Source organism: Betta splendens, chromosome 6 (assembly GCF_900634795.4).
Source record: "Betta splendens chromosome 6, fBetSpl5.4, whole genome shotgun sequence".
In the NCBI taxonomy this organism is placed as follows: Eukaryota; Metazoa; Chordata; class Actinopteri; order Anabantiformes; family Osphronemidae; genus Betta; species Betta splendens.
Window position 1 is genome coordinate 15,723,209 of NC_040886.2, and position 24,381 is coordinate 15,747,589.

Below are 24,381 nucleotides of genomic sequence, written 5' to 3' on the forward strand. Positions count from 1 at the left end.
TCCACGTGTCTGCCCCGCTCCCCCCACCAATAGGCTGTGTGTGTTGACAGCTTTCACGCAGACCTGGACTACCTCGGTTTCACTACAGGGCTCTCGCTGCTGCCGTCTTTCAGCTGCCTCTGCTCTGTTTCACCTACAATCGGGGCGGCTGCGGAGACACTGCCCGGGCATGACTAATGCAAAGAGTTCATAGGGTTTATATAACAGCCGACAGCGTGCTGGTTTCCCCACCTCCTGTTTGTGCAGGGATGCTGCTATATTTGCTCTACTTGACTGACATGAATGAACACACAAAAATGGCATCAATCGTGATTTAACTGTGTGTGTGTGTGTGTGTGTGTGTGTGTGTGTGTGTGTGTGTGTGTGTGTGTGTGTGTGTGTGTGTGTGTGTGTGTGTGTGTGTGTGTGTGTGTGTGTGTGTGTGTGTGTGTGTGTGTGTGTGTGTGTGTGTGTGTGTGTGTGTGTGTGTGTGTGTGTGTGTGTGTGTGTTTCAGTTCAGAATGAAGACGTGGTGAAGGCCAGAGTTTGTGCGAGGTGAAGCTTTTGCACTTTCCATCTCTCTCTCCCTCTCTCTGTCTCTCTCTCCCCCCACCCCCCGACACACACCCTGTGTAATGACTACACACACTGAGTGTGTGGAGCTGCTGAGCTGTTCCACATGTGTAGGGTGCGTCAGATCAAATTAGGCCCTGTTGACAAAGGGCCTTTTACACAGGTGGATGATGGGGGGCGGTGTGGGGGGGGGCTCAGTACCGCCATCCAGTCAGTAAGTTAATCAGTCAAACTGCCACTCAGCTGCACCATGTGCGATCTCAGCGCGTGCGTCTCCTCATGCGGCCGCTCCAACGCACCGAGAGAGGACTCCGTAACGGCGTGAGCGTCATCTCCCCCCGTCACTGAAGCGCTCCTGTTAACCCCCCCCCCCCGTCATGGCATCGACTCACAGTACACGGCTAGAATCGCAGCAGCCTGTTACCTGGCAGACGTTTGAGACCGTTCACTTCTTGTTTGCTACATTCTCTCCTGGTCACTTTTCATATTTTTTTATTGCGGGCCTTAAGGTTCCCATTGTGGCTGCTGGCTGGTGTTCTGCCGTCTGAGCCCCCCCACTGTGACAACAATGCTGCCATTCAAGGCCGCTCGCTGCCGGCGACGGGCAATTTCAGGTGTGAATTGGCTGCGTAGCCAGTGGCTTATATTAAATGACCTGAGACGTGACCTCTGGGGGGGGGGGGGGGGGGGAGAAAACAGAGTCTGCATTTTGGAAAGCGAGAGATCGGCCACAGTTTTGTCCATATCTGAGCTGCATTATTTAAATACAAGTGAGGAAGGTAAGGAACGACCCCCTCAGCCCGATGGCCTGTCATCTTTGTTCCTGCTGAACCTCTGCTCCGTCCTCCCTCCTTCCCCCAATAATGTGCTTTTAATCATATCTCTTTGGCTGACTTGCTTGCGTGGGTGAGCGCTGTGTCCAGAGCCTTTGATGGGAATCTGCGATGCGCCCAAAACTCTTTTGAAGTGACTGGCCGGGGAGCTGTGTGTGTGTGTGTGTGGGGGGTGCAGGGCTTTGATGTGCCAGGGCCCGGGGAGGCTGGCTGCACCCTGCTCTGCACCGATCTGTCAGTAGCACAGCTGCGCTTCTCGCCGGTGAGTCCCAGTCTGCAAACCTGACCGACTGGTTCGCAGTCTGAAAAACGCCTCCGGCAAAACAAACCAGCAGCTCGAGGGTTAATGTGGAGGGAAATTCATGCAGAAGGTGAAACGCTCCCTGCTTTGATGAGGCTGTAGGTCGACTTCATACGTTAACTACACTGTATGAGCCCTTAATCACACAGTGGTTTGGAGTATTTCGTATGAAGTCAGGTCGAGCTGCGGAGCGTTACATTTCATATTTTCTGCTTTTTCCTTTATTCCCTCTCAGGCAGCACACAGAGAAAAATACTTAGTGGACGGCTGTTTTCTGCGCTATGTAAATGTGCCATTGGGAATTGCCTTTTTTCTAACTTTGACTAGTGCCAAATGGAATCTGTTTTCTCCGCAGCTGCACGAAACCATTAAAAAGAGACCATGTGTTCTAACCTGTTAAGTTTCAGTCGAGCTCAACCTTGGCTCAACTCTCCACCTGGAGAGGAGAGCGCTTTCCAAGGTCGAAGCTATTGACACTTAGCTCACTGCACAGACGTTCTCCCTGCGCTGGACGGAGAGCGTATTAATTGTACATGTGAAACCCAGAACAAAGGAGCTTTCCATTATACGCATTGCGATGCCACGTTTCTTTAAATAGGATTCATTCCAATCTTTATATGATAGTAAGTACTGACGTCAAATGGAGAAATGCTGCTTTTAGCATCTACTGTGATAGTAGATGCTACTAATATGAGCCGTCCCCCTGCAGGAGCCATTTACTGCTGATGGATTAGTTTGGCTTTGAGGGAAGATGACACTGGAGACTGTCCAGTGGCAGTTTGTTTGTTGACTTTGCCTCTGGATGGTTCCCTCCTCACGAGGACGGATCATCCTCAGCTAACCTCAGCACCGGTGGGACTTCACCGAGATTCATGACTCCTCTCTTCACCTGTGGAAGAGATCCACCGTTAAGTCGGCCGCAGGCAGACACGGCTCAGCCGTGACCGGCTGCTTGCTGGTTTAACTGGAATAAATGGGAGTTGTTTGTCATTTGTCAAAGCAGTTTTATTTATCTTAAATTTTCTTTCTACTCTCCTTCTACTTTTCTCCCATATTAATGTTGGACAGTGTCTAATCTGCTTTACTGCCCAATAGTTTATAGTTGGCATCATATTTTTAAAGTAGTTCCACTCACCTTCATAGCACATATACACTCACCAGAGCTGTTGTGCTCTGGCTTTTTTCTTTTCTAATATGAAATCTGTGTGGTTCCACCTCCTTTTGTGCCGTGTTCATCAGATGCCCTCAGCGTGACCTGTGTGTGCAAACCCGCTATCTTCAATACATCTGCAGCTGCTTAAATGAAGGTTGTATTTTAGGCCTATTATAGTCAAGCAGACAACGCGGCCTGACTGCTAGTTTGACCACTCACCCCTATCTGACTTGCACATGTGGTCAGTCGCTATGGCAACATGCTGAAAAGGCTGCTTCCTGAGACTTTGTTGTGTTTGGGGCTTGGCAGGGCATTGTAACCTAGATATTATTTTTAGTCCTCCAGCGAAGGCCCAGTGTATGTTGATTTAGGATGTGAGCTGCCTGCCTGTTGTGTACAGGCGAGCAGAGAGTTTTTATTCACACACACACACACACACACACACACACACACATGAATACACAAATTGCGAGTTTGGCCTCTTTCATTTTGCAACATAGCATCATTTATTGACATTTTGCAGCTCTGAAGGCGTCGACATCTGTCAGCCAATCTTAGGTCACTGAAGTCATCATCAAGAGTGACGGTATGTGAAAAGGTCCCTCTTTCTGTGTTCGTCAGCTGTGTTGTCCCACCCATCTGTGACTTTTTATTGCTTTTCCCTCTCCCACTCTCTCGCTCTCTGTGGCAGGCACTAATAAAGGTCTGACAGGCAGAGCGTGAAGGTCATGGTTATTAGACGGTAAAGGCAAGAGCCACAGCTGGGCTGAGCAGGCCTTCTCTCTGGCAAAAGTGATGAGTTGTGTGCCTTGGGGCACGGGGTTCTTATTTGACACGAGTTTTTTTTCTCATTTCATTCCTCGTGGCCACCTGGTTGGTGACTAAATCGCCTGAGGCTCTTTGATAAAGTACGAGGTGTGGGCGAAAGCAAAGGGTGGTGATTATGAGCAAGCCAACGAGCTGCAATACTGTCCAAGGTGTGTGTGTGTGTGTGTGTGTGTGTGTGTGTGTGTGTGTGTGTGTGTGTGTGTGTGTGTGTGTGTGTGTGTGTGTGTGTGTGTGTGTGTGTGTGTGTGTGTGTGTGTGTGTGTGTGTGTGTGCGCGCGTGTGCGTGTGCGCGCGTGTATGTCTGTGTGTGCGTGCGCGCGCATTTGCTCGTCTGACAGCCCCAGAGGCGTTCACACCTGCTGCTCCTCCAGCTCTGTTTGCGCTGCCGTAGCCAAGGCTGCAGGAGCTCAGCTGTGACACATGTAGACACACTTTTCAATCCCTTTTTGATGAGCTGGTAGCTTATTTAAACTCTTGGAGGCTCAGAGGAATAAAACGGAGTCTATATATTCACCGGACTCAGGAAAACAAAAGTACACTTTTTCATGCATCATTTGAAGAATTGTTACAGCTGAAACAAATGTGTTTTATCCTTTATGACAAGAGTAACAGAATTATTTAAAGCTGTGATGAAGAGCCTTGGTGAATGTGAGCATCTGTTTACCTTTTTATTTAATTCAGAGGGTAATATTATATAATACTTATTGAGCTGGAGCAGTTGGTGCAGGAATATAGCTTGTAGCATATCTGCCTAAAAAAACCTAAAACCTCTGTTCTCAGGTTTTAAAAAAAAGACTAGTTTTGAATGTACCATCAAACAAATCAATGTCTATAACTTGATACCCACATAAATGCTCTAATGCATAGAGATACAAACAGAAACGTAAGACGTATTGATGATTTGCCTCATGTCCGACTTTTATCAAAAATATTGTCTTTGGGTGACGTCCAGCTTTTCTTGCAGCCGCCGCCAAAATATGACTCCTCCAAACCTCAAGTATTCGCAAGTGCTGCTTCAGAAAACGCAGTGTAAAGAGTGAGAAAAGTATTGTAGTGATGCACTGAGCAGAGAGAGAATCAGCTGGCTTTTATTTAATGTCAAAAACAAAACTGGGTCCCAGAGCTTTTAAGAATGAACTCCTTTGCAATTTGATTTGCTTTGATCAAAATGTGGACTAAACTCTGATGGGGGGGGCTGGGTGACTGGGGGGTCACTGGCCAACCATACAGGAGCGTCTCTGCCGAGGAGAGAAGCGCGGCGTTGGGCTAAAAACAGGGCTCAGACTGGGCCTCATTGTGTCTGCTATCTGTTGCTACACAATGAGCTGTCTCATTCTCCGGGACGGGTGTCAGGAGTTCAGCCTTTATCGCCGCGACCCGCGTTTGACCTCACGGGAGGGTAGAAATGCAGCTGAAGAGGCCTCGGCGAGGCCGCGCAGGCAGAAGCACACGCCCCCCGGGCGCTTCGATGGGGCTCATCACTCAGGAGCGGCTCGGAAAACAATGCCGACGCGCGCACACCCCTAAATGCACACACATTTCACAGGCGAGCGACCTGAGAGTACAATGAAGAAATGTCCACAACATGTCACCTTTCCTGCTGCCGATGGGCGGATAGAGTTGGAGTGAAAATCAACAGCTGCATAGCAGAGTGGGGCGGCGTGGGTCCCTGACGACAGTGTTTATCTTTTGGAGAGTCGAGGTGAAGGAGGGGATGAAGATGGGCGAGGGGCTTCCACCACGTCTGCACGAGCAGAATGGTTGAATGGGTGTTACTGCAGTTCAAGGATGATGATGTTCAACATCTGGACATGCACTAAATGACCACAAAGGCATTAGTGGAAGCCAGAGTTCTGCAATAATGCATTCATGCATTATGCAGATGTGATGCTTTCTTTAAATTGGCCATAGGTTAGTGTCTAATCTCCAGCTAATGTTAATCTGACAGCTCCCAGTCCCACTTCTCCCCTCTCTTCATATGTCACATCCCAGTTATGTCCAGTCTCACGCGTGTGGCAAATACCGCACGCAGACTCCGTCGTGCTGGTGTGAATGAAGCTGTGAGGAACGTGTGAAGGAGATGCACGTCAGCCTCACAGGAAGCTGGTGGATGGAAAGGATTAAGCGCCCGTCCCCGGGTTCGGGTCTGAACCGACGTGCTGTCAGTCAGTTTACAGCCGCCTCAGCAGGAGCGTGGATGCACACACAGCCTCATCCTCACACTCACACCCAACCAATAGTCGTGGTTGTTGGTGATTGTATCATTTAATGGACTGACAACAGGTGGGCGTTTGCATCTGTTCCACTTTTTCGCCTCGCATCAGCCTCTGTTTACACTTTTAGCTCATGCCTGCTGCTCATTTCCACTGAATCGCCCCATCACTGCCTCGGCGCTGTTGTCGCCTTTGTTTCAGTCTCACTCTCACTTTCTGTCTGCGTCTCTTCTTTGTGTCTCTTTTTATCGCTTCTTTGTTGTCTTCCTGTCGTTTCCGCCTCCCTCCAACGCTGCATGTGAAACGCAGCTGTGCGTTGGATGTGGTTGCGTGTGGGTTGCTGTTTGCACGTACTGTCACGCTGTCGCTCCCTTGGCGAGCATGTGCTGCGGTGCGTGTGTATGTTTCTGTGTTTCTTCGCGTGCACGTGCATGCCTGTGCGTCGGCCGGCAGTCGAGCCATGCAGGTTACAGCACCTTCGCAGGCTTCTCTTCGCAGGAAATGCAGACGTGTGGCGAGAACGAGTACCAGCATCAGAAACAATTCCCCACATAAAACAACCTTTGTTCTGGCAGCGCTAACTTTCATCTGTGTGTGTGTGTGTGTGTGTGTGTGTGTGTGTGTGTGTGTGTGTGTGTGTGTGTGTGTGTGTGTGTGTGTGTGTGTGTGTGTGTGTGTGTGTGTGTGTGTAGAATTCAAAGAATCAGCTTTTTAATCGTGACACGCAAAAATCTAATTTGAAAATCAACTTGACTTATGACCATAAGAAAATCTTGTTTTGAAACAATAATAGCTTCAGTTCTTCGATGAGTTAATCCATAAAAGCCGTTTTCGCATCCATTCTCTTCAGTGTCGTGTTTCTCATTTATTAAGTGTGACTTGAAACATCTTGGCTTGACAGTAATATTGTCCTCACTGCAGTCCCTGTTGACACAACATCCGTGCACCCCCCCCCCCCCCCCCATCCTGCTCCAGCTCTTGTCTCTCGGAGTCAAGTCGGGAGAGGAAAACTAACACACAGTGTTCATTCTGCCAATCCACTCCCTCCTCTCGTTTCGGCGTCGCTAGGCAGTCCTCTTCCTTTCTCCTCTCCCATTTGAGCATGTGAAAGGGGTCAATGCCTCTGCATGATGGAAACACAGGGCTAAAAGTCTTGGGGCCAGACACTGGAGGAGTCCGCTACTAATTGCTCTCAGCGAATCCCAAACCATTGTCCCTCACTGGATTTCCATTTGAATTTGAATGGAGGTAGCTGGCTGGTGCCGAGAGTGTAAGGTACACAAATGACTGTCACTGGAAATGGATCGCTCTGCTGCAGGGATTGTGAACCTGTCCCCTAAATACGCACTGTTGTCTCTTTGGCTCTGCATAAGTCATTGTGTTCGCATGAGCCTGAGTGCCAGATTTCGTAAATGTTGGATTTGGATTGGAAGAAGTTCACATTTTGTCAAGAATATGATATTTAGCTTTGTTGCTACTCGTTCCCTTTACAATATTATTGTCTTGCAAAAAATAATTATCAATACGTGTCACTTTATGGTCACTGTTTGCCCATATACCGCATATTTGTTTCTACTACATTACTGTAAGACAAGTTCAAGTTGCCCCTCAGCTGCAGAAAACTAAGTCAACACACGGAGGAGAACGATGAAAAGACAGTGTCACAGTCTGGCCAAGTATGTTCCGACAGACAGACGTACAGCTGAACAAATTGCCAGACCTCCCCCTCCCTGCAGCTCACTTGTTCCTTCTCTATAGAGGCGAGGGTCCTGGTCCATGTCCCCCCTCTCCCCTCTCCTCCTGCCCCGCTAGTGGTTAATTGAGCCCCTGCCAGGCCTCGCCCCTTTATTGCCTCCATTTGTCAAAGCCTGCAGGCCTGAATGGTGCCAGAGGCCTTATACAAATGAAGAGCCCGAACTCGCCTCTTCATCTCTCTCGTCTCCCTCCGTCTGTAGGTCGCTCTCTCCATCTCCATCTCCATCCTCTAGAGCAAATAGGCCTGGCCCGGGGCGGCCAGGGCAAACACTGGCTCAACAAAAGCGGTGGCTGGGTTTGTGGTGTGGGCAGGTGTCGGATGCTCTGCCGCCCTACAACAACACATGTATTTTACTTTCCAATACTGATTTTATTTAAATGCAATTAAATGTCCCAGGGGGGAAGTGTTAGAAGTGACGCTGCAAGAGTGGTGCTGAAACACATACAAACTGCTTAGACATTAAAGCGAGTGCCATCTGGATTTCTGCTCAGCACATTCTGAGCTCATGCATCACCCGTTAATGTTTATTTTCCACGATGACTCGAGCCATTGCATCATATGTGCCTTGTGATCCACCCTCAGTGCTTTGAAGGTCTATTTCCTCAGGAGTATTTGAAAGATCCATGTTAAACTGCACACAGTACTTCGATATAGTCTCTGCCATTCTACATTGATGCTCACGTGTTTTCTGGGTTTGTGTTTATGTGTTTGCTTTGCCCCATCGCCGATGTCCGAAGCTCTCTGCTTTCACACTCCACTTCACACCCGGAGACCAGGAAGTACTGTAACGACCACTGCGGTGGAAAAACTCACACACACCTGTAAGAGCTGTAAGACCGTGAGAAAAGGGAAGCAATGAGTAAATGCTAGTATGACCTTAACTAAGGCCTTTTGATTGATGAGCCGGACTCAAAGTGAATGAATTAAGAACTATTATTCATCCATAAGCGAAACGTCTCCACCAGTGCGGTGCCCTGGTCCCATGAAGTCTTGCCAGTGTCTTACTCTTCCCCCAGTGTCAATCTGGCACTACCCAGTGAAGCACATCCAGTGGATGCCATCTGGTTGGCTGGGCCCCATCCTGGGGGTTAACTCTGCAGCAGCACCGCAGCGGGAGAGGATGTGAGGGGCAGAACCAGGCGGCCAGAGCAGACCCAGACCAGGGGGCTTTGAAGCCCCTCACCCTAACCCGCACGCAGGGGGTCTGCCAGCCAGAGCCAGAGAGGGAGGGCAGAAAGAGAGAGTCCGAGAAGAGCCTTTATCAGCAAACCCGAGCGCAATTGTTGTCTGCGGTGTGGGAGTTGGGGGAGTTAACTTTTTGTATAGATGAATGAATGAATAGGAGAGGAGTGCTGAAACACTAGCACCCCACCACCCCCCTCACTAACCCCCCCATGCTGGAACTCTGTATGTTTTAGGTCCTAGAGGGGCCCTGGGGCCCCTCTCCATGGACAGACAGACAGATACCATCAATTACCAAGGCCAGCCCCTGGCCACCATATGGCCGGTGGCTGTATAGGAAAGGAGCCTGTTCACTTCACAGCACCAGCCCTGCATATGCTGCAAGCCAACACTTTGAGATGCTGTTCCTTTGTGTGTTTGTGTGTGTGCTGCACCAGCATAGGCTAAGCTGGAGTTACATAGTGGCCAGGAACCAGGATTAGGTTCCAGACTTGAGTCATACCTGAGTCTCCCTGTCTGTGTACCACTGCAGCTGTGTGTGTAAAATAAATATCGGATAATAATACGTACAAATGCAATTAATAGAATTCCAGACAAAAGAAAATCAAAATTCTGCGTTTGAAGAAATGTCTGAAAAGGCCCCGAAATCCAGACAATCATCTTGACTTTCCCAGAAACCTACCTCATAATATATAGATTGCATTTCCTCGCTGAGCAGCCATAACAATAAATATATATACAAGTGCCAGGATGAAGATTTGTCTATTTTAATCTTGTATTTCTTACATAGTACTAACACTCGGTACCCAGTAGGACTTGCAGTGCAACAGAACCGTCCTTTTGGGTGGTTTCAGCTTCCCGGGGTCCTGTCCTCACCTGACAGCCAATGATCAGGCACCCGAAACCAGGCATTAGGAATTAGGGCTTGTTTTTGAAAACCTTTCGCAGCAGAGCAGAGACTCAGACCGTAGTTTTGTCCGCCCTCCAACATTTTAAAGGGAACAAATCCTCCCGAACACGCTTGAATTTAATTACACGTGTCTGTTTGAAATCAAACTGCAAGTGGAAAATAAATCCCGCTCTTACTGGGCCGCCTCCATTCACTACACGGCCATTAACAAAAAACACATTGCTCTATGGGATGGGGAGGGGAGGGGAGCGGAGGGCAAAGGCGTTTAGGAGAGAGGGAAAGAGATGTTTCTGGTTGATATATAATGTGAGAAAGAGCCAACAGCAAAACAAGGAAACATCTGGGTGATTAATCTTTTGGAGAGAAGGAAAACGGGGAGGCAAATAGTACCAACACATGCCTGCACATAATAGAACACACACACACACACACACACACACACACACACACACACACACACACACACACACACACACACACACACACACACACACACACTATGTGCACCCACACACAGCTGGGAGCCACAGATAATGAGTCACCATCCTCATTAATATCATATTCAACCCCTATTTAAACACCAGCAGCAGCTCTGGGACCAGTCGGCTTCTCAGGAAGGTTCTCCAGCGCACGCTTTTGGTTTTCTCCTTAACCTTCCACCCGAGGCTCTGTGACTGGTACCATATGCTCTTCTCATTCATTCACAACACACAGTCACACTTAAGACGCTGCCCAGTTCGACCGCAGCCGTTTCGCCACTGTGCCTGACACCAGTGGAGCAGCTGTGGGCGAAGCACCTTGCCTAAAGGAGGGAAAGTGTTACTCATTCACCTTCCCTCAGCCAAAACATGCCTTTCCTGGGATCGAAGCCACACACCTATTTATCACAAACCAGCCTCTGGACCCTCTAGGCTTCCGTAGTGTTAATGGCACAGCACACAAGGTCAGCAAAGCCTTTTGGTGGGATGTAACGACTCCTTGGTTAATATTAGTTCAGTTTTCAATTCATGAGGTTTATTATTTACTCATTTTATCACAGTTCTACAAAATAACGCAACAATGCTCTTTTGACTTAAATGAGCACTGGATGCATTTGCATCCATTTGTTCAGCATATGTTTTTGATTAGCGTATCGATTCAAATCTCATTGCGTTTCTTTACAGCACTGGCACATGATTCATTGCAGCACATACTGTGTAGGCAGTGGTATTGTGTAGTTGTGCAATAGATTTTTTTTTCTCCTTCCCTCAAGCCCCTGGGCTATGAATCCTAGAGGCATGACAGAGCCCTGCTGTTTACTTTAGCTAAACCTCACTTACAGTCACAGTAACAGGCTGCAGCGTAACAGCCCAAGTGGGGATAAGTTAGAACTAGCACATTTTTGCTGCCTCACAACCTGATGAGATGGACAGATAGATGGGGAACATCTGCTAAGCTCGACATACGTGCAGCCACACAGCCGCACTCCCACCGGGGGCCCCAACAAGGGGTCTGATTCTATCGTAGTCGTTGCAGGTGTCCTGTGATAGGCGCACACACACACACACACACACACTGACAACACATGACTGGACCACACACACTCACAATATAAACCAGTGACGTTAAAGCTCAAAAGGCACGTAGCCCATCTCACGCACAGTTGGTGCTGTGATACTGTGACCAGCCCATATTGGCACCATCTGTTGTTCCATGGGAATTCTTTACACAACACACAGCAGTTTGACATGTTAAATCACTGCCATGTTGGCAACGCTGTCGAATCCGCGGCAGTTTGCAGCTTCAGAAACAGGCGATCGGTGCACGACAGCGCACAGATGTTGTCGCTTGTTTGCATACGTGTGCACCTCTTAAATATTAATGACCAAATTACAACGATAATCATATCACTGAGTGGTTTTATTCAGTACTGTTTTAAGGCGTGCGGCTGCCAGTTTACACCACAGTTAAAGGACTCTTGCAAACCTTGTTTACAGCAGGAGAGGGGAAAAGCTGAAGCGCACACACACACACACACACACACACACACACACACACACACACACACACACACACACACACACACACACACACACACACACGAACACACACACACGAACACTTAGTCACTGACCTCTGACACCATGCACATACTATAGTAGATCAGCCTCCACATGTATTTATGAAAATGGGATTTACATCTTTAGTGTATTCTTTCCCCAGTTGATGGCGGATGTTTCCTCACGCATACACTGCTACGCTGACTGAACTTATATTGGTCCACTGCTCTGTTAGTGGTGGCGGATGGCCAGCCTGAAGTCCCAGCTCCACTCCCATTGTGCCGGGGTTTTCCATTCCGACACACTGGCATTGGAAGCGCCCGCCAACCTCATGTGAACCCTTTTACAAATCCAGACACACAAACACACACACACACACACACACACACACACACACACACACACACACACACACACACACACACACACACACACACACACACACACACACACACACACACATGTTCACGCACAAAAACACATGCGCTACACAGAGCACTACAGAGGTTTACACAAAGTATAATTAGAAAAAGCACCTAACAAAACACATGCACAGAGGCAGGAAGTGCAGTCAGTGGATCTTGGCTGCCAGTTCAAACCCCTCCTGTTCACCATGAGACCAGATCCTTTATGAATCAGTTCAGGGGATGCAGAGTGGCAGACAGGCTAGTTAGACCCGTGGAAGGGCAGATGCAGTCGACTGTGAGCGCATGGGTCTGCAAAGCTTCATCTCAGCCTGCATTATTTTACTTTATTGCAAGCTTGTACGTCAACTAAAATAACGCTCCTCCCTCTGCACATGTTCCCGTTTGGCTTTTCTCTGATACGTTCGTCCTCATTTGCATACGATTCCCAACAGTCAATGTTACCCAGTGTTATTTCTGATAACCCCTATCTAGATCCGATAGCTGCTCCAGTGTGTGGCTACAACAACTCTCCCACAGCCAGTGAGCTGGAAGCAGCGAATGTGGACCCGGCGCGGACCCGCCTCATTCCCATACCGCAGTCCGTCCCACTGCCGCCGTGGGGACAAAAAGGAAACCATCCGGTCACACACTGAGCTAAGCTACGCGGTTGGGCCCGGGGACGCTTGCTGACTGCCTGCTTGTTGTCACTGGCTAATCCCTTATGAGGAGCAGCAATGACACTGACTTTGCCATTGTGTTACACTTCCACTGATTGTTGTACACTATCGCTCTGCCTCACCTGTCAACTAGTGTCTCTCGGGTACTTGGGCCTAATGAACAACAGATCGGTATCAGGAGGCAGCGACACACAGGAGAAAACACAGGAAAAAGGCAGAATTCCTGCTGCTTTTGTCGCCTTGGCTCACACACCGCACCGTCTCATTTTGCATAATCTGCAGTTTAACTGAGCCTTATTTTGGTTAGACCAGAAAGTAGAGTATTATAGGCTCTTAGCAGTAAAAGCATTTGTACAGAGGGACTTTTCATCCTACTGTATGTCAGAGAGGTGTTAGGACTTTTAACAAGCTATTATTAGTAAGCTATCTGTGGCGCTTTGCATTATGTAGCAGCGTATATTTTCATTTGAGACATGACGTTCTGCCGAGCCGCCGCTGATGGGAGGGTGTAGTGCACCACAGGCCCCATAGCGACAGACGAGGAGATAAGGATCCATATCATTGTTCATATGAACGGAGGCTCCCCTGGGTTTGTTGCTTCAAACAAATCCCTGCTCTTCCGATAACAGTAACAACACTCCCACTGCTGTGGCCGTGTGTGTGTGTGTGTGTGTGTGTGTGTGTGTGTGTGTGTGTGTGTGTGTGTGTGTGTGTGCGTGTGTGTGTGTAGGGTAATGTTAGCGTCCATCAGCAGCAGACGTCATGTGCTTGATGTTTGATCAGATGAACAAATGTTTTTATCTGTTCCTACATTATTAAATCGTGTCTTCTCCGTGACCCCTTCATCGTCTGTTGATGTTGCACATCAGACTCCAAACGCGCATCATTTATAGACTTTACCCTGAATCTTCCAACCAGAGGTTGCTTATGATGTCTCGGCTAATTAGCATCAAACTACACCAGCACGAACGCTTCACTTCCAATGCAAATTCTCCTTCCTGGGTCTTGCCCTGGGAGATTGTACTACACGGCCCGAGCGAGCGAACCAAAGCAAAGCCACATATGTCTTACATTTGGACATTAAAGCCGACTATTATGAGATTAAATCAGGGACTTGTGATATTCGGTTCACATCTCAGCTCCCACCAGCTCCAGTCACGCACTTTCAGACTGATATTAAGTTCAGTTTCTGCCAAAACATCACAATCAACCGTAATGTAAAGGAAGTGAACTAAGGTGTTTTGTCTTGATTCTTAGTTCAGACAGCAGATTTAGCTGATAGTGTAAAAGCCTTTTTCTGAACTGCAGGTTAAAAGGGCGCTTCCATGCAGCCTTACACCACGCAGATACTCTCCTTTCAGCAGCTTATTATCGTCTGAAAACATCCGCTTATCTTTGTGTTTGCCCGGCTAAATGCGGTTGTCACGGTTGACAAAGCAGCACGGATTTGACTGGCAGGCAAATGAAACAGTTTATTTGTTTTTAAAGCAGAAATATTCTTCCATGTGTGATGAATTAACACAAAAAGGGCTCAGAGCGTGTGCTGACACTGTGTTGTTTTTGCATCCACTCCCTCCACTTTTCTATTGTGTTGTGAATTTTCTTACATGTGCTGTACAATACAAAATGCACAAAGGAGGCTGCAAGATGTTAATGCACTTAAGAGGAACTGGAGAAATCAGAATGTGCTCTGGTCGTATTAGCGCTGACATTTTGTTTGTGTGCCTCATGTCTTATTCATGCATTCGGCTCGAGTTGCTTCTCCTCTGCAAAGCCTCCTGGTGCCTGTTTCAGTCTGTGGCTTCAGTGTGTGTGTAGGTGTGGATGTTTGGCAGAGCGGGAGCTCCCCTGTCTCTGTCCTGTGGGCTTGTCGGGTGATGAATGACCTTCAGGCCCACTAGTGACAACCCCTCTCCTAATGACTAACTGGCTGACTGACTGGCCTTAATGTAAGAATTGCAGAGCCTCTGGGAAGGCACACACACACACACACACACACACACACACACACACACACACACACACACACACACACACACCCAACCACAGGGTTAATTGTGACATGTATCCTTCCATTAAATAGAGCACAATCCCGGCTGTGGTGCACATTACACACACTGTACAAGTGGGAATAGGTTTTCTTCCTTGTGAAGGACTAAGACTAGACATATGACTGGAGTTCCTCCTATTAATCACTGGCACAGTGCCTGATTATATCATGCTACTTTAGCCACAGCGCCGATGTCCGGAGGCTTTGAACCGATATCAGACCAGTTCAAGTGAGCAGCAACAAGTCGTTATTTTCCAGCCTGAGTCCTGTAAGTTGGAGAGGCTGGGTTTGGGAGGAGGGGGGAGGAGGGGGAAGAAAAAGGGAGAGACGGTCCCGGCGCTGCCATCAGTGAGCCAACTGGGCTGGGTCCAGTTGCTGTGGGGCTCTGGGAAAAAAGAAGCCATCATCTGCAAGCCATCATCCAGTGTCTGTGCTTGGACCCCATCTCAGCACCTGTCACCCATCGCATCAGTGCAACACACTCCAATAAACATCCAGAAATCATCACACCATTTCCACTGAACCCAACACATATCTTCCTCTGGGTCGTCGGGGCAGTGCAGGGTTTTTTTTAATTCCCACTGGTGTGATGCACTGTTTATTTTCCTTATAGAATCTGTGTTTGGATGCAGACGTGTGGACTACTTTCACTACATACGGTACAAGTCGCTGAACAAACAGCGAAACATTTCCAGTGGAAAAAGGAGCATCCGCGTTTCTGCATGTTAAAACGCTGCACGACAGCCGTCAACATCAGGCGTGTTTTTAAAACCAGCCCTGTTCCAACGAGGGAGAGTGGCTTCGCTCTGCTCCTCATTTCCACTAAAAACTATTTTCTGGCCGACTTAGTAGCTCTACTTGGAGAAGGTTGGGTCCCTCCCGTCCTTGAATGATGGCAGGAGATTCAAAGAAGGGAAGAGGAAAGGAACCAAGATGTTTCCATAGCCTCCAGTGAATGAAGATGAATGAGCGCTGCACTAACACTTCAAACTAAACTAACTAAAGCTCATTTACAGCAGCATGTTATAGGTTGTTTTGATGTTAAAAACACTCAGCCTTTTTGGTTTAGCGTGTTGTGTGGTCATCCCTGTTGTGTTGTGCTTCTATTGTGAAGGTTTTCCATGCCGGGGCGTGTGCGTCATTTTACTTTGGTGCAGGTGTGTTTATGGTGGAGCAGGTGCTGCTGGGGGGTGGGGGTCGGGGGTGCCACGGCCAATACACGGGGGAAAGAACCTCTCGCACATGGCACTGCTATCGTGGGCCTCTGGAAAATCCATTTAAGCAGTCACACAGCTTGAGACGCTCACAGAGCTCTGGGACTTAAGTCGCATAAATACACACTACGCACACGCGGACGTGAGGGGACGCTGCGTTTGATCCCACTCTCACCACACACGTGCTCCGATCTGAGCGGATTCTCAGTTGCACTGTAGAAATCTTTGCTGCGTGTTGCGTCAGACAGGACGCGGCGCTCGCGTTTCTTTTTTCCCTCCTCCACGCGGTGCAAAGGTCAAAGCTCTCTGTAGGTGGCACTCTCCCTCTTCCTCCCCCTTCCTCCCCCTCCCTCCCCCTCCCTCCCTCCTTCCCCATGCAGTGCACCAGTGGTCGCTGTACACCAAGTCAAACTACACTGTGTAAACAGTGGAGGTGTTTGCGTCCCCATGGCCAGAGGCCTTTTTTTTCCTCCACAGCACAAGTTGCCTTCGCGGTACGAGTCCTTCAGTCACTGAAGTGGGCCCGTTTTTCCCTCCCTCGCCTGTTTTCCCCTCGGCAGCATTGTTGACGCCGCGCCGAGCTGTTGTGTCTTCAACTCAAATAAATCCCCAGCTCGTTATCACAGAGCAACAAATATTTACGTCTACCCTCCATCTCGCAGAGACATTCTCATGGCCCCCCCGGGGGCTTGTGTCGTCCACGGTCCCGCGGAGCCGGCACCGCTCCGCTTTTCGCCGTGAATCATTGTCCGACAACAACCGAATCTAGTGCCTGCGAGTGCCGTAGGTAATTACTGTATTTACGCCCGGTGCGTGGAGCCAGCCTGGCGGTCACCTGGGTAGTAGCTACACAGGTATTCCTCTCCTACTGTGTAATTTTCATTTTATACCAGGGGAAAGCTAAATATTTGCATTCCACTCCAAGATGAACCTCTCTTCCAAAAACATGGACGCTCCCATGGTATAAAACCTCCAGGCTTCTTCTTCCCGGCGTTTGTAGCCTCGAACCTGCCGTTACACTGGGTGATGCCGAGCTCAGAGCTTGTGATGACATTCTCCTTACATGCGGAGCAGGCATGGCAGTAGTTGGTTCTCAAGCTCGACTTTACGGCCGATCATAGCGACGTGGGAGCATCGCGATCCAGAAATGAGCGTTCACGCCTAGGTTTCCTTCCAGTCGCTCTGATGACAGGAGAGAGACGAGCGTCCACGTCTGAAACTCAGGCGGAGAGTCAGAAACCGGACCCCCGGGAGCGGAGCAGAACATTCTGTTATTGTTTTCAGGAAGGAAATAATCCGTTACCACTGGGATGCGCTCCGCTGGCTGCCTTATTTATTTCTTTTCAGAAGCAATTAGAGTCCTTTAATTAAGGCCATAAAACCCGGGCAGAAGCTGAGCACCTAACCTTGCATGTTACTAGGAAATGGTGGAGTTCAATGATTTATTGGAAATGGAAAAGGTGAGGGGGGGGGGTGGCAGGTCAACGTTGGAGGGCTGTGGAGTTCTGGCTCTGGCAACGTCTATATCTTCCTTCATCAATTCAATAAATGACAGCAGCTTGACTTGTGTGATGGATTTTCATGTCCTGCCTGTCTCCGAAGGCAGATGGTCCACACATGAGCGCCGCTGTTTGTTATCCATTATAAAGTGATGTGGCGCCAGCACACAGTGTGCGTGTGTTAATGATAAGCTGCGCGTACTGCATGCGTGCACCCGCATGTGTTGAACAAGGCACTTCAGTGTGTGCGTGTGAGAAGCTGTCTGGGGCTCAGCACCTGTAGGTGGGTGTTCATTACATCAGGCCTGAGTGATGGCTTGGCCTGCGGGAGGCCCTTGTTCATTGTCATCTCCATTCACTTAATTAACCCTCAGTCGCAGGTCGCGGGAGGCCGGTGAAAGGCTCCCCCCGCGTGTGTGTGTGTGTGTGTGTGTGTGTGTGTGTGTGTGTGTGTGTGTGTGTGTGTGTGTGTGCACCCACACACGTGCATATGTTTAAGCCTGAGCTTTGCACCGGAGGCGGCGCCGGGAGATGTTCCCGTTAAGACGCGGCCGCGGGCGCATCTGCATCCTTTCACCTTATCACCGAGGCACCTGTGCATAATGTTAGGACAGATTACAGCAGCACAGACTGGCCCTTGTGTGGGCGATGCGTTGGAATTACACCTCCGTGCTTCTTCAGAAACAGCAGCGCGGAGCCAAACGTGTCTCCGTTCCCATCTCTGCCGGGGACTTTCACTCGAAGGGTCCGATGGAATGACACCGGGCTCTGCTGCAGGAACAGGAATCTGCACTGCACATTAAAAGCAGGTGCCTGGGGATTTTTTTATAGTGCACTGTAGCTGCCTGTGCACGTCCTTCCCTGTGGCGTGTGCTGGAGTTAAGCTGCTTATTAAATGACATCGTCATACCCCACCGTGGGCCCGGACCCGCTTGGCCTCGGGCGAGTGGAGAAGAAAGAGCGGGGAAGTGAAACAGGAGCGTTGGAGGAGAAAATAGAGGGAAGTGAAGGTGTACAGTATATTCTTTGTCTTTTTTTTCTCAGAGGGAGAAACTGTCAAGAATAAGAAGTGACTCTGTGAATGTGTGGCTGAAGGTGTGTGAACCTTCACTGTGTGTGTGAGACCAAAGGCTCATTCAAGCTCAATGCGACCTCAGAAACCCAGGTTGCGCCGGCAGCTGGTGAGCAGCACCGCTCCAGTCGGGGTCCAGCTGGTTCCTGCCCGTTCGCTCCCTCCAACGGGCCTGTTCCGGGGCCCGGGTGGCGCGTGGGACGGGCCCGCTGCTCTCCCTTCCCTCCTTCGGACCTGTCAGGCAGGCGGCCAGGGAGCGGTGTGGAAATGTGAGCGGCTGCCGTCGACTTGATTAAGTCTGCACACGTGTCTGTGCCGAGAGGAGACCCCGGGCCCAGTCCCCCGCAGCCCTCGCTCTCCCTTCACCTCGTCTTCTTCCTCCTCCCTTTCTGAGGCCGAAGGCAGGTTTTTCCTCCCCCTCTTTTTTTCTGCTGATTTTTGCGTTTTCCTATGTTTTTTTCCATGCCCTTCTTGCACCCAGTGTGCAACTGACTTCTCCTTCCACTCTCTTTATCTGCACTTTTCTTTTACTCCTTTTTCTCTCGCTCTTTCCCCTCCTGTTGATGTGCTCAAGGCTGTGTGTGTGTGTGTGTGTGTGTGTGTGTGTGTGTGTGTGTGTGTGTGTGTGTGTGTGTGTGTGTGTGTGTGTGTGTGTGTGTGTGTGTGCGTGTGTGTGCGTGTGTGTGCGTGTGCGTGTGCGTGTGCGTGTGCGTGTGTGTGTGTGCGTGCGTCCTTATCTGTTATATACACATATGTGCTCTGGTGTGTGTGTTGCACGTGAGCGTGTTTTTCCCATAGAGGTGGACAAGCACCACTTGTGACAGCTCCAGGCTACCTCACCTCCTGCATGGACAGGATTTCATCTACGAAATACGCTCCCTCCTGGACTGGCTCCAGTCCAGTTGTAACATATGCAACACTCAACTTTAATATCTTAGCACACGCTTGTTTTTACAGCACAGATTTCACATTAGCTTGAAAGGGAGTAAACAGACTTGTGAGCTGACTTTATCCAGCATTGTATTCTGTAATGAAGTAATAATAGAGAACTGTTTATGTTTTAGCTCAGATTATATTTCCAAGCTGGTGATTCACACAAATAAGGCTCAGGACACATACGCAAACACGCACAGAGCTACAGTGGATCCCGATCCCGACGCCTTCAGTCGTGCATCCGACCTTGGCAGTAAGTCAGCAGGCCGACATGGCTGCAGCAGCAGACGCAGTCCCCTTCGCCCCATCCATCACGAGCTGTCGTCATCCCAGGGTGCAAAACCAGTCTATTAGCGCGTCACGCTGGCCCCTCAGAGCTCCCACTGTTCCCACCTCCTTCGCCGTGGTTCCAGCAACTCAAGCCATAGATAATTTGCCCTGAAACGTTGGCCGGCGACAAGCATCCAATTATGGCTTTGCACTCGTTTCCCATCGCCTCATTTCAGACAACCGCTCTCTTACCAAGAGCGGATGAATGCCACCGCTGCTTCTTCCTGTTCTTCTTGAGGCACATTCCTATGTATTTCTCTCTCTCCCATATTGTTTGATGTAAACACTGTTGCTCGGTGCGGTTTCCCTCCCATGTGAAGTGAAGCATGTTGACAGATATCAGCAGATCTCAGGTTAGTTTTGTCCTATGACAAATCAATGCCCCTGACTTTCAGCCTGTCATTTAATGCTCCAGGCTCAGAGCCAGCGCGTCTGTTTTTCCCGTCTGTGAGTGTGGAGCCTTCATTTTTCATCATATTCGTTACACTGCTCTGTAACTGCACTGTTTTTATTAGGTCATGGTAGTGATATCATGATGGTATTACATCAGTCACAACAAATTGATTCTTTGTATCTGTCTCGTATGGGCTTTAACTGGCCCAGGGGTTCAAATATTTATCATTTTAACCAAATAGTTTGACACATTTCTCCAGGTTAATATTTTATTCTAACATACACATTTCCCTGTTCAGTCCTGAAGATTTTTTCCTATTATTCTTTCTCACCCTCTCATTTTATGTGTTTTTGGTGCCCAGCTTCAAGATGAGTGGATCTGGCTGTGAATCATCTTGACCTAAAATGTCCAGGTTTTACTGTGAGGTAATATTTTAGATAGGAATATTACCCCAGGGCCTCGCACAGTATTCAAATGCTGCTTAAACAGCTGTTCAGAGGGTTTGTTCGAAGAAGCAGTCAGCAGTGAGCCATAACTCACCATCGGAGTGCGTGATGGTGCGTCTCACCTCTCATGTCACAAAACGTTAGAGGGGCCAGTTTAACCAGTCATAGACTCTGCTGGACCCATCAGAACATCTGATCATCGTTCCTCTTCCCATGGGCCCATGAACTGTCCATGTACAGTTATTTGATGCCACTATAGCAGCAGGTTCTACGTACGCACACATTCCAGCCTCTGGACGTGGTGGCCTTTGAAATACAACAGTGGACCTCATCACGCTCATTTGTTCCCTGTGTGCTTATGCACATAGAGGAACTGATATGGTCTATCATTAGTTCCAGTCACAAAACACCCCGCGGTGCTCAGCTTCTCCCTGCCAGCCACGGGGGCCCCTTCTGATGCACGTTCTCTCACGCAGTCCGGAGGTAGTCAAAACAAGCCTAATATCGTTGTAAACCAAGTCAGTTGAGTCACATTTCTTAAATCCAGGCTTTGTGTCTAACATACATGTACTGCTTGGGAGCAGGGCCTCATAAAGGCTGCCCTCCGCTTGTAAACTGTAATCCTATAAGTCAAAACCTATTCTCTGCTACAGTGCGAGAGCTGTACTGTACGTATAAACACAATCATATAAATCAGAGCAGGCAGAGAGTGTGTTACACAGATAACGTGTCTAGGTCTAGGTTGAGGGTAACTGCCTTGCAGGCTGTGATTGGTCTGGTCACAGGCAGAGTGCTAATTGTACGGTGGACGAGGAATGGAAGCCATTAAAGACGTCCTCTGCATCATCTGCTGCCGTAAATCCCACATGAGGAGGTAACTAGTACTGCTCCAGCTGCAGCTCCCTCCAGTTTCAGCCTAACGACTGTTATACTGATTATGGAGGCTGCCGTAATGGTTTGCCTAAGTTTAACAATGTAGAGATGTGATTGGGAGATAAAGAAAAGTTTGTTTTCTGGAGACCGGATGATTTAGTCTGTTTTTATTTGCCTGCTTTTATCTTTTATGGCCGTGTTAAACAAAACCAAGCTAAGGTGGTTGTTCATTAGCAGGACTCCTCCCACGTTTTTTTTTTTTTTGAAAGAGCTCTTAGGCGTAGCGCTAATCTGAAATCCTCTGGAAATCTTTTCTTTCACCTCACTCAAGCATTTACTTAATAAAAGCAACTAAGTACAATCAGCAGATTTGGTTTCCTAAGCTATTAATGGAGATGTTGCATCATTAAATGGAGGCTGAACAATACTATCTCTCCATATTCATCTGCTTTTACAATCTTTCACTGCTGCTTAAAAGCATGCCAGTAAGTCAGTAAGCTCCCAATGGGAGCCCCTCATACAAATGAAAGAAAAAATAATGATCAAGGAACTTAGTTTTATAATCTAAACTAATTGGCTTAAAGAAAGGTGCCTCAGCTAAGAAGACGCACAGGTCACCCTCCACCTCTTCCTTTTTCTTTCTCCCCTTTCTCTTCTCCGTTGTCCTGCTGGGTCCACGGCCTGGGTTAAACCAGGCTGAACGTGGGCATGTCTGTAACCGCCACCTCCTGCAGGTCCTCGCTACCCCAAAGACCAGGCGCTGCTAATTGTCCCTGCAAAACAACGCACACACATGAACAACCATGTGTATTGGCATGACCAACCGCTGGGCTCATGTGCCTGGATTATCAGAGCTATGAAAGAGATTTAATCCAAGTAAGGTGGCTGTAGGACCAGGAGCATGGAGCGGAGGGGGTGGACTTGGATAATCGAAGGTGGTCTTGACTGGGAAAAAAAGATTCAGGGTCCAGTGTGCAGCCGCCTCAACTTCACCTCACAACTTACCACCCCCAAAAATCTCCCCACCCAGGCGGAGGGGACCCCCCGACTGGCAGCAATAAATAGATTCTTTCTCCAACATGCCTAATCCTCCTAAACAGCAACAAATCCTATTAGGCAATGAATTATAAACCCTCCTCCCCCACTAGAGAAACCCAATCGCCCTCCTGTCTTCATGTGTGTGTGAGTGTGCTGCATGTCTGCGTTGGTTTTCATCTTTCCTGTGGAGGTCGGTGGATGTGGATTTCTGTGTGTGTGTGTGTGTGTGTGTGTGTGTGTGTGTGTGTGTGTGTGTGTGTGTGTATGTGTGTGTGTGTGTGTGTGTGTGTGTGTGTATAGAAAATATACAAAACAAGTATGAAGATGAATTAATCATTAGTTATCAGACTAAGGAAACTGTTGCAGTTCTTCTCGTAAGTCTCGTAAATAAGACCCAGCATTACTTACTCAGCTAACACATCACAAGAAGGTCATGGAACCAAAGACAGTGTGATTAACCCCAAATCTATCCAACTCTGTAATTAGGCCAGTGTTAAACACCAGTTGCAGCCACCACCTTTTCTCAGGGCTTCGTCTCAATGAATCTGTTCTCATGGCCATTGTTCCAGCTTGTTTTTGATCTTTCCTTTCTGCTGTATTTAGTCTGTTGATGGCAGAAACTGCAAAATATATTTTTTAACCTCCAATGTTCTTTGTCCCTGTGGCTGCAAACATCAAACATGTCCTGCTTTCTTTGTCATTAGCTCCTAATGTGCTCTGGTGTTTGATGTGGCTTGAATGTCTTGAACAGCATTTACTGATCAGTGTATTAGCCTTGTACAGAACTTAGCAGCCTTGGATTAGTTTGGCTGCTTTTGTTTCCACCTACAGTAAACCGCTAATCATAAAACTCTTTAAAACAACCTCACCCCTTGACATATTGCAGCAATGCTACAGTTCAAATGTACAATAACCTTTCAGCTGATGGCTAACAGCTGTTCTGAGCAGGAAGCTCAAATGACGCAGTTGCAGAAACAGGAAGGGAGGGGCAAGAAGACAGAGAGTGGCTGAAATCCTCAGAATTTTTGGGTTGAAATTAGTTATTGCTGCTTTAAAAATGTTTGATCTGCTGTGTCTTCCATCATCATCTTCAAATTGTACCACACTGTTCGTTTAACAGTGTAACTGTACCGGTGTCTCTCATTTTTCTCCTGGCACGCCATCACTTTTTGATCAAACATGTTTAAAAGAATGCAGTCATCTTATCCTTCACAGATATGATAAAGACATGTCTGTTTTGGAGCAGAACAGCCGAGTCCATCTCTTGACTGAACCAGTCTCGAAGCTTATCTCACGTGCACAGATGCAAACACCAGCGGGCCAGCGGCCTTGCTGGGCCCTGAACGTAGCACATTGATGTCTGAGGCTGCATTCTCCTCACTGACGCTGAGGTTATTGCTGCGCACCATGGAAGGACCGGATATTTGACGGTGCCCTGCCAAGGAAGGTGGGGGATGAGGGAGAGTTGCCATTGACAACCCTAAGATCTCCAAAGTGACCATGTGAAAAAAAATACAAAAAAAATAAACCTAGTAAGAGAGACGGGAGCGTGGAGGCCTTGGGGCTAAATCTGTCACAGCCTTTGAAATGAGGATGAGGCCAGTTCATGGCTCCATCGTGTGCAGCTTGCAGAGGAGCCATGCGGTTGACCTAATAAAGCATAGTGCATTTAAAAGAGTAT

The 24,381-nt window shown here is 48.5% G+C and overlaps 1 protein-coding gene across 3 annotated transcripts in view; it reads left to right on the forward strand.

Moving 5' to 3' along the window:
* kcnq1.2 (potassium voltage-gated channel, KQT-like subfamily, member 1.2) overlaps positions 1 to 24,381 on the forward strand; it is an 88,256-nt gene that overhangs the window by 27,469 nt on the left and 36,406 nt on the right. The window contains exon 15 of one of the 3 annotated variants that reach the window (XM_055509567.1): positions 12,667 to 14,807. The exons of the other annotated variants lie outside the window; for them this stretch is intronic. Within the exon in view, the coding sequence (XP_055365542.1) occupies positions 12,667 to 12,718 (52 nt within the window). The 3' untranslated portion in view covers positions 12,719 to 14,807. Of the gene's footprint in view, positions 1 to 12,666; positions 14,808 to 24,381 lie in introns of those variants that run through there. 3 annotated transcript variants of the gene reach the window in all.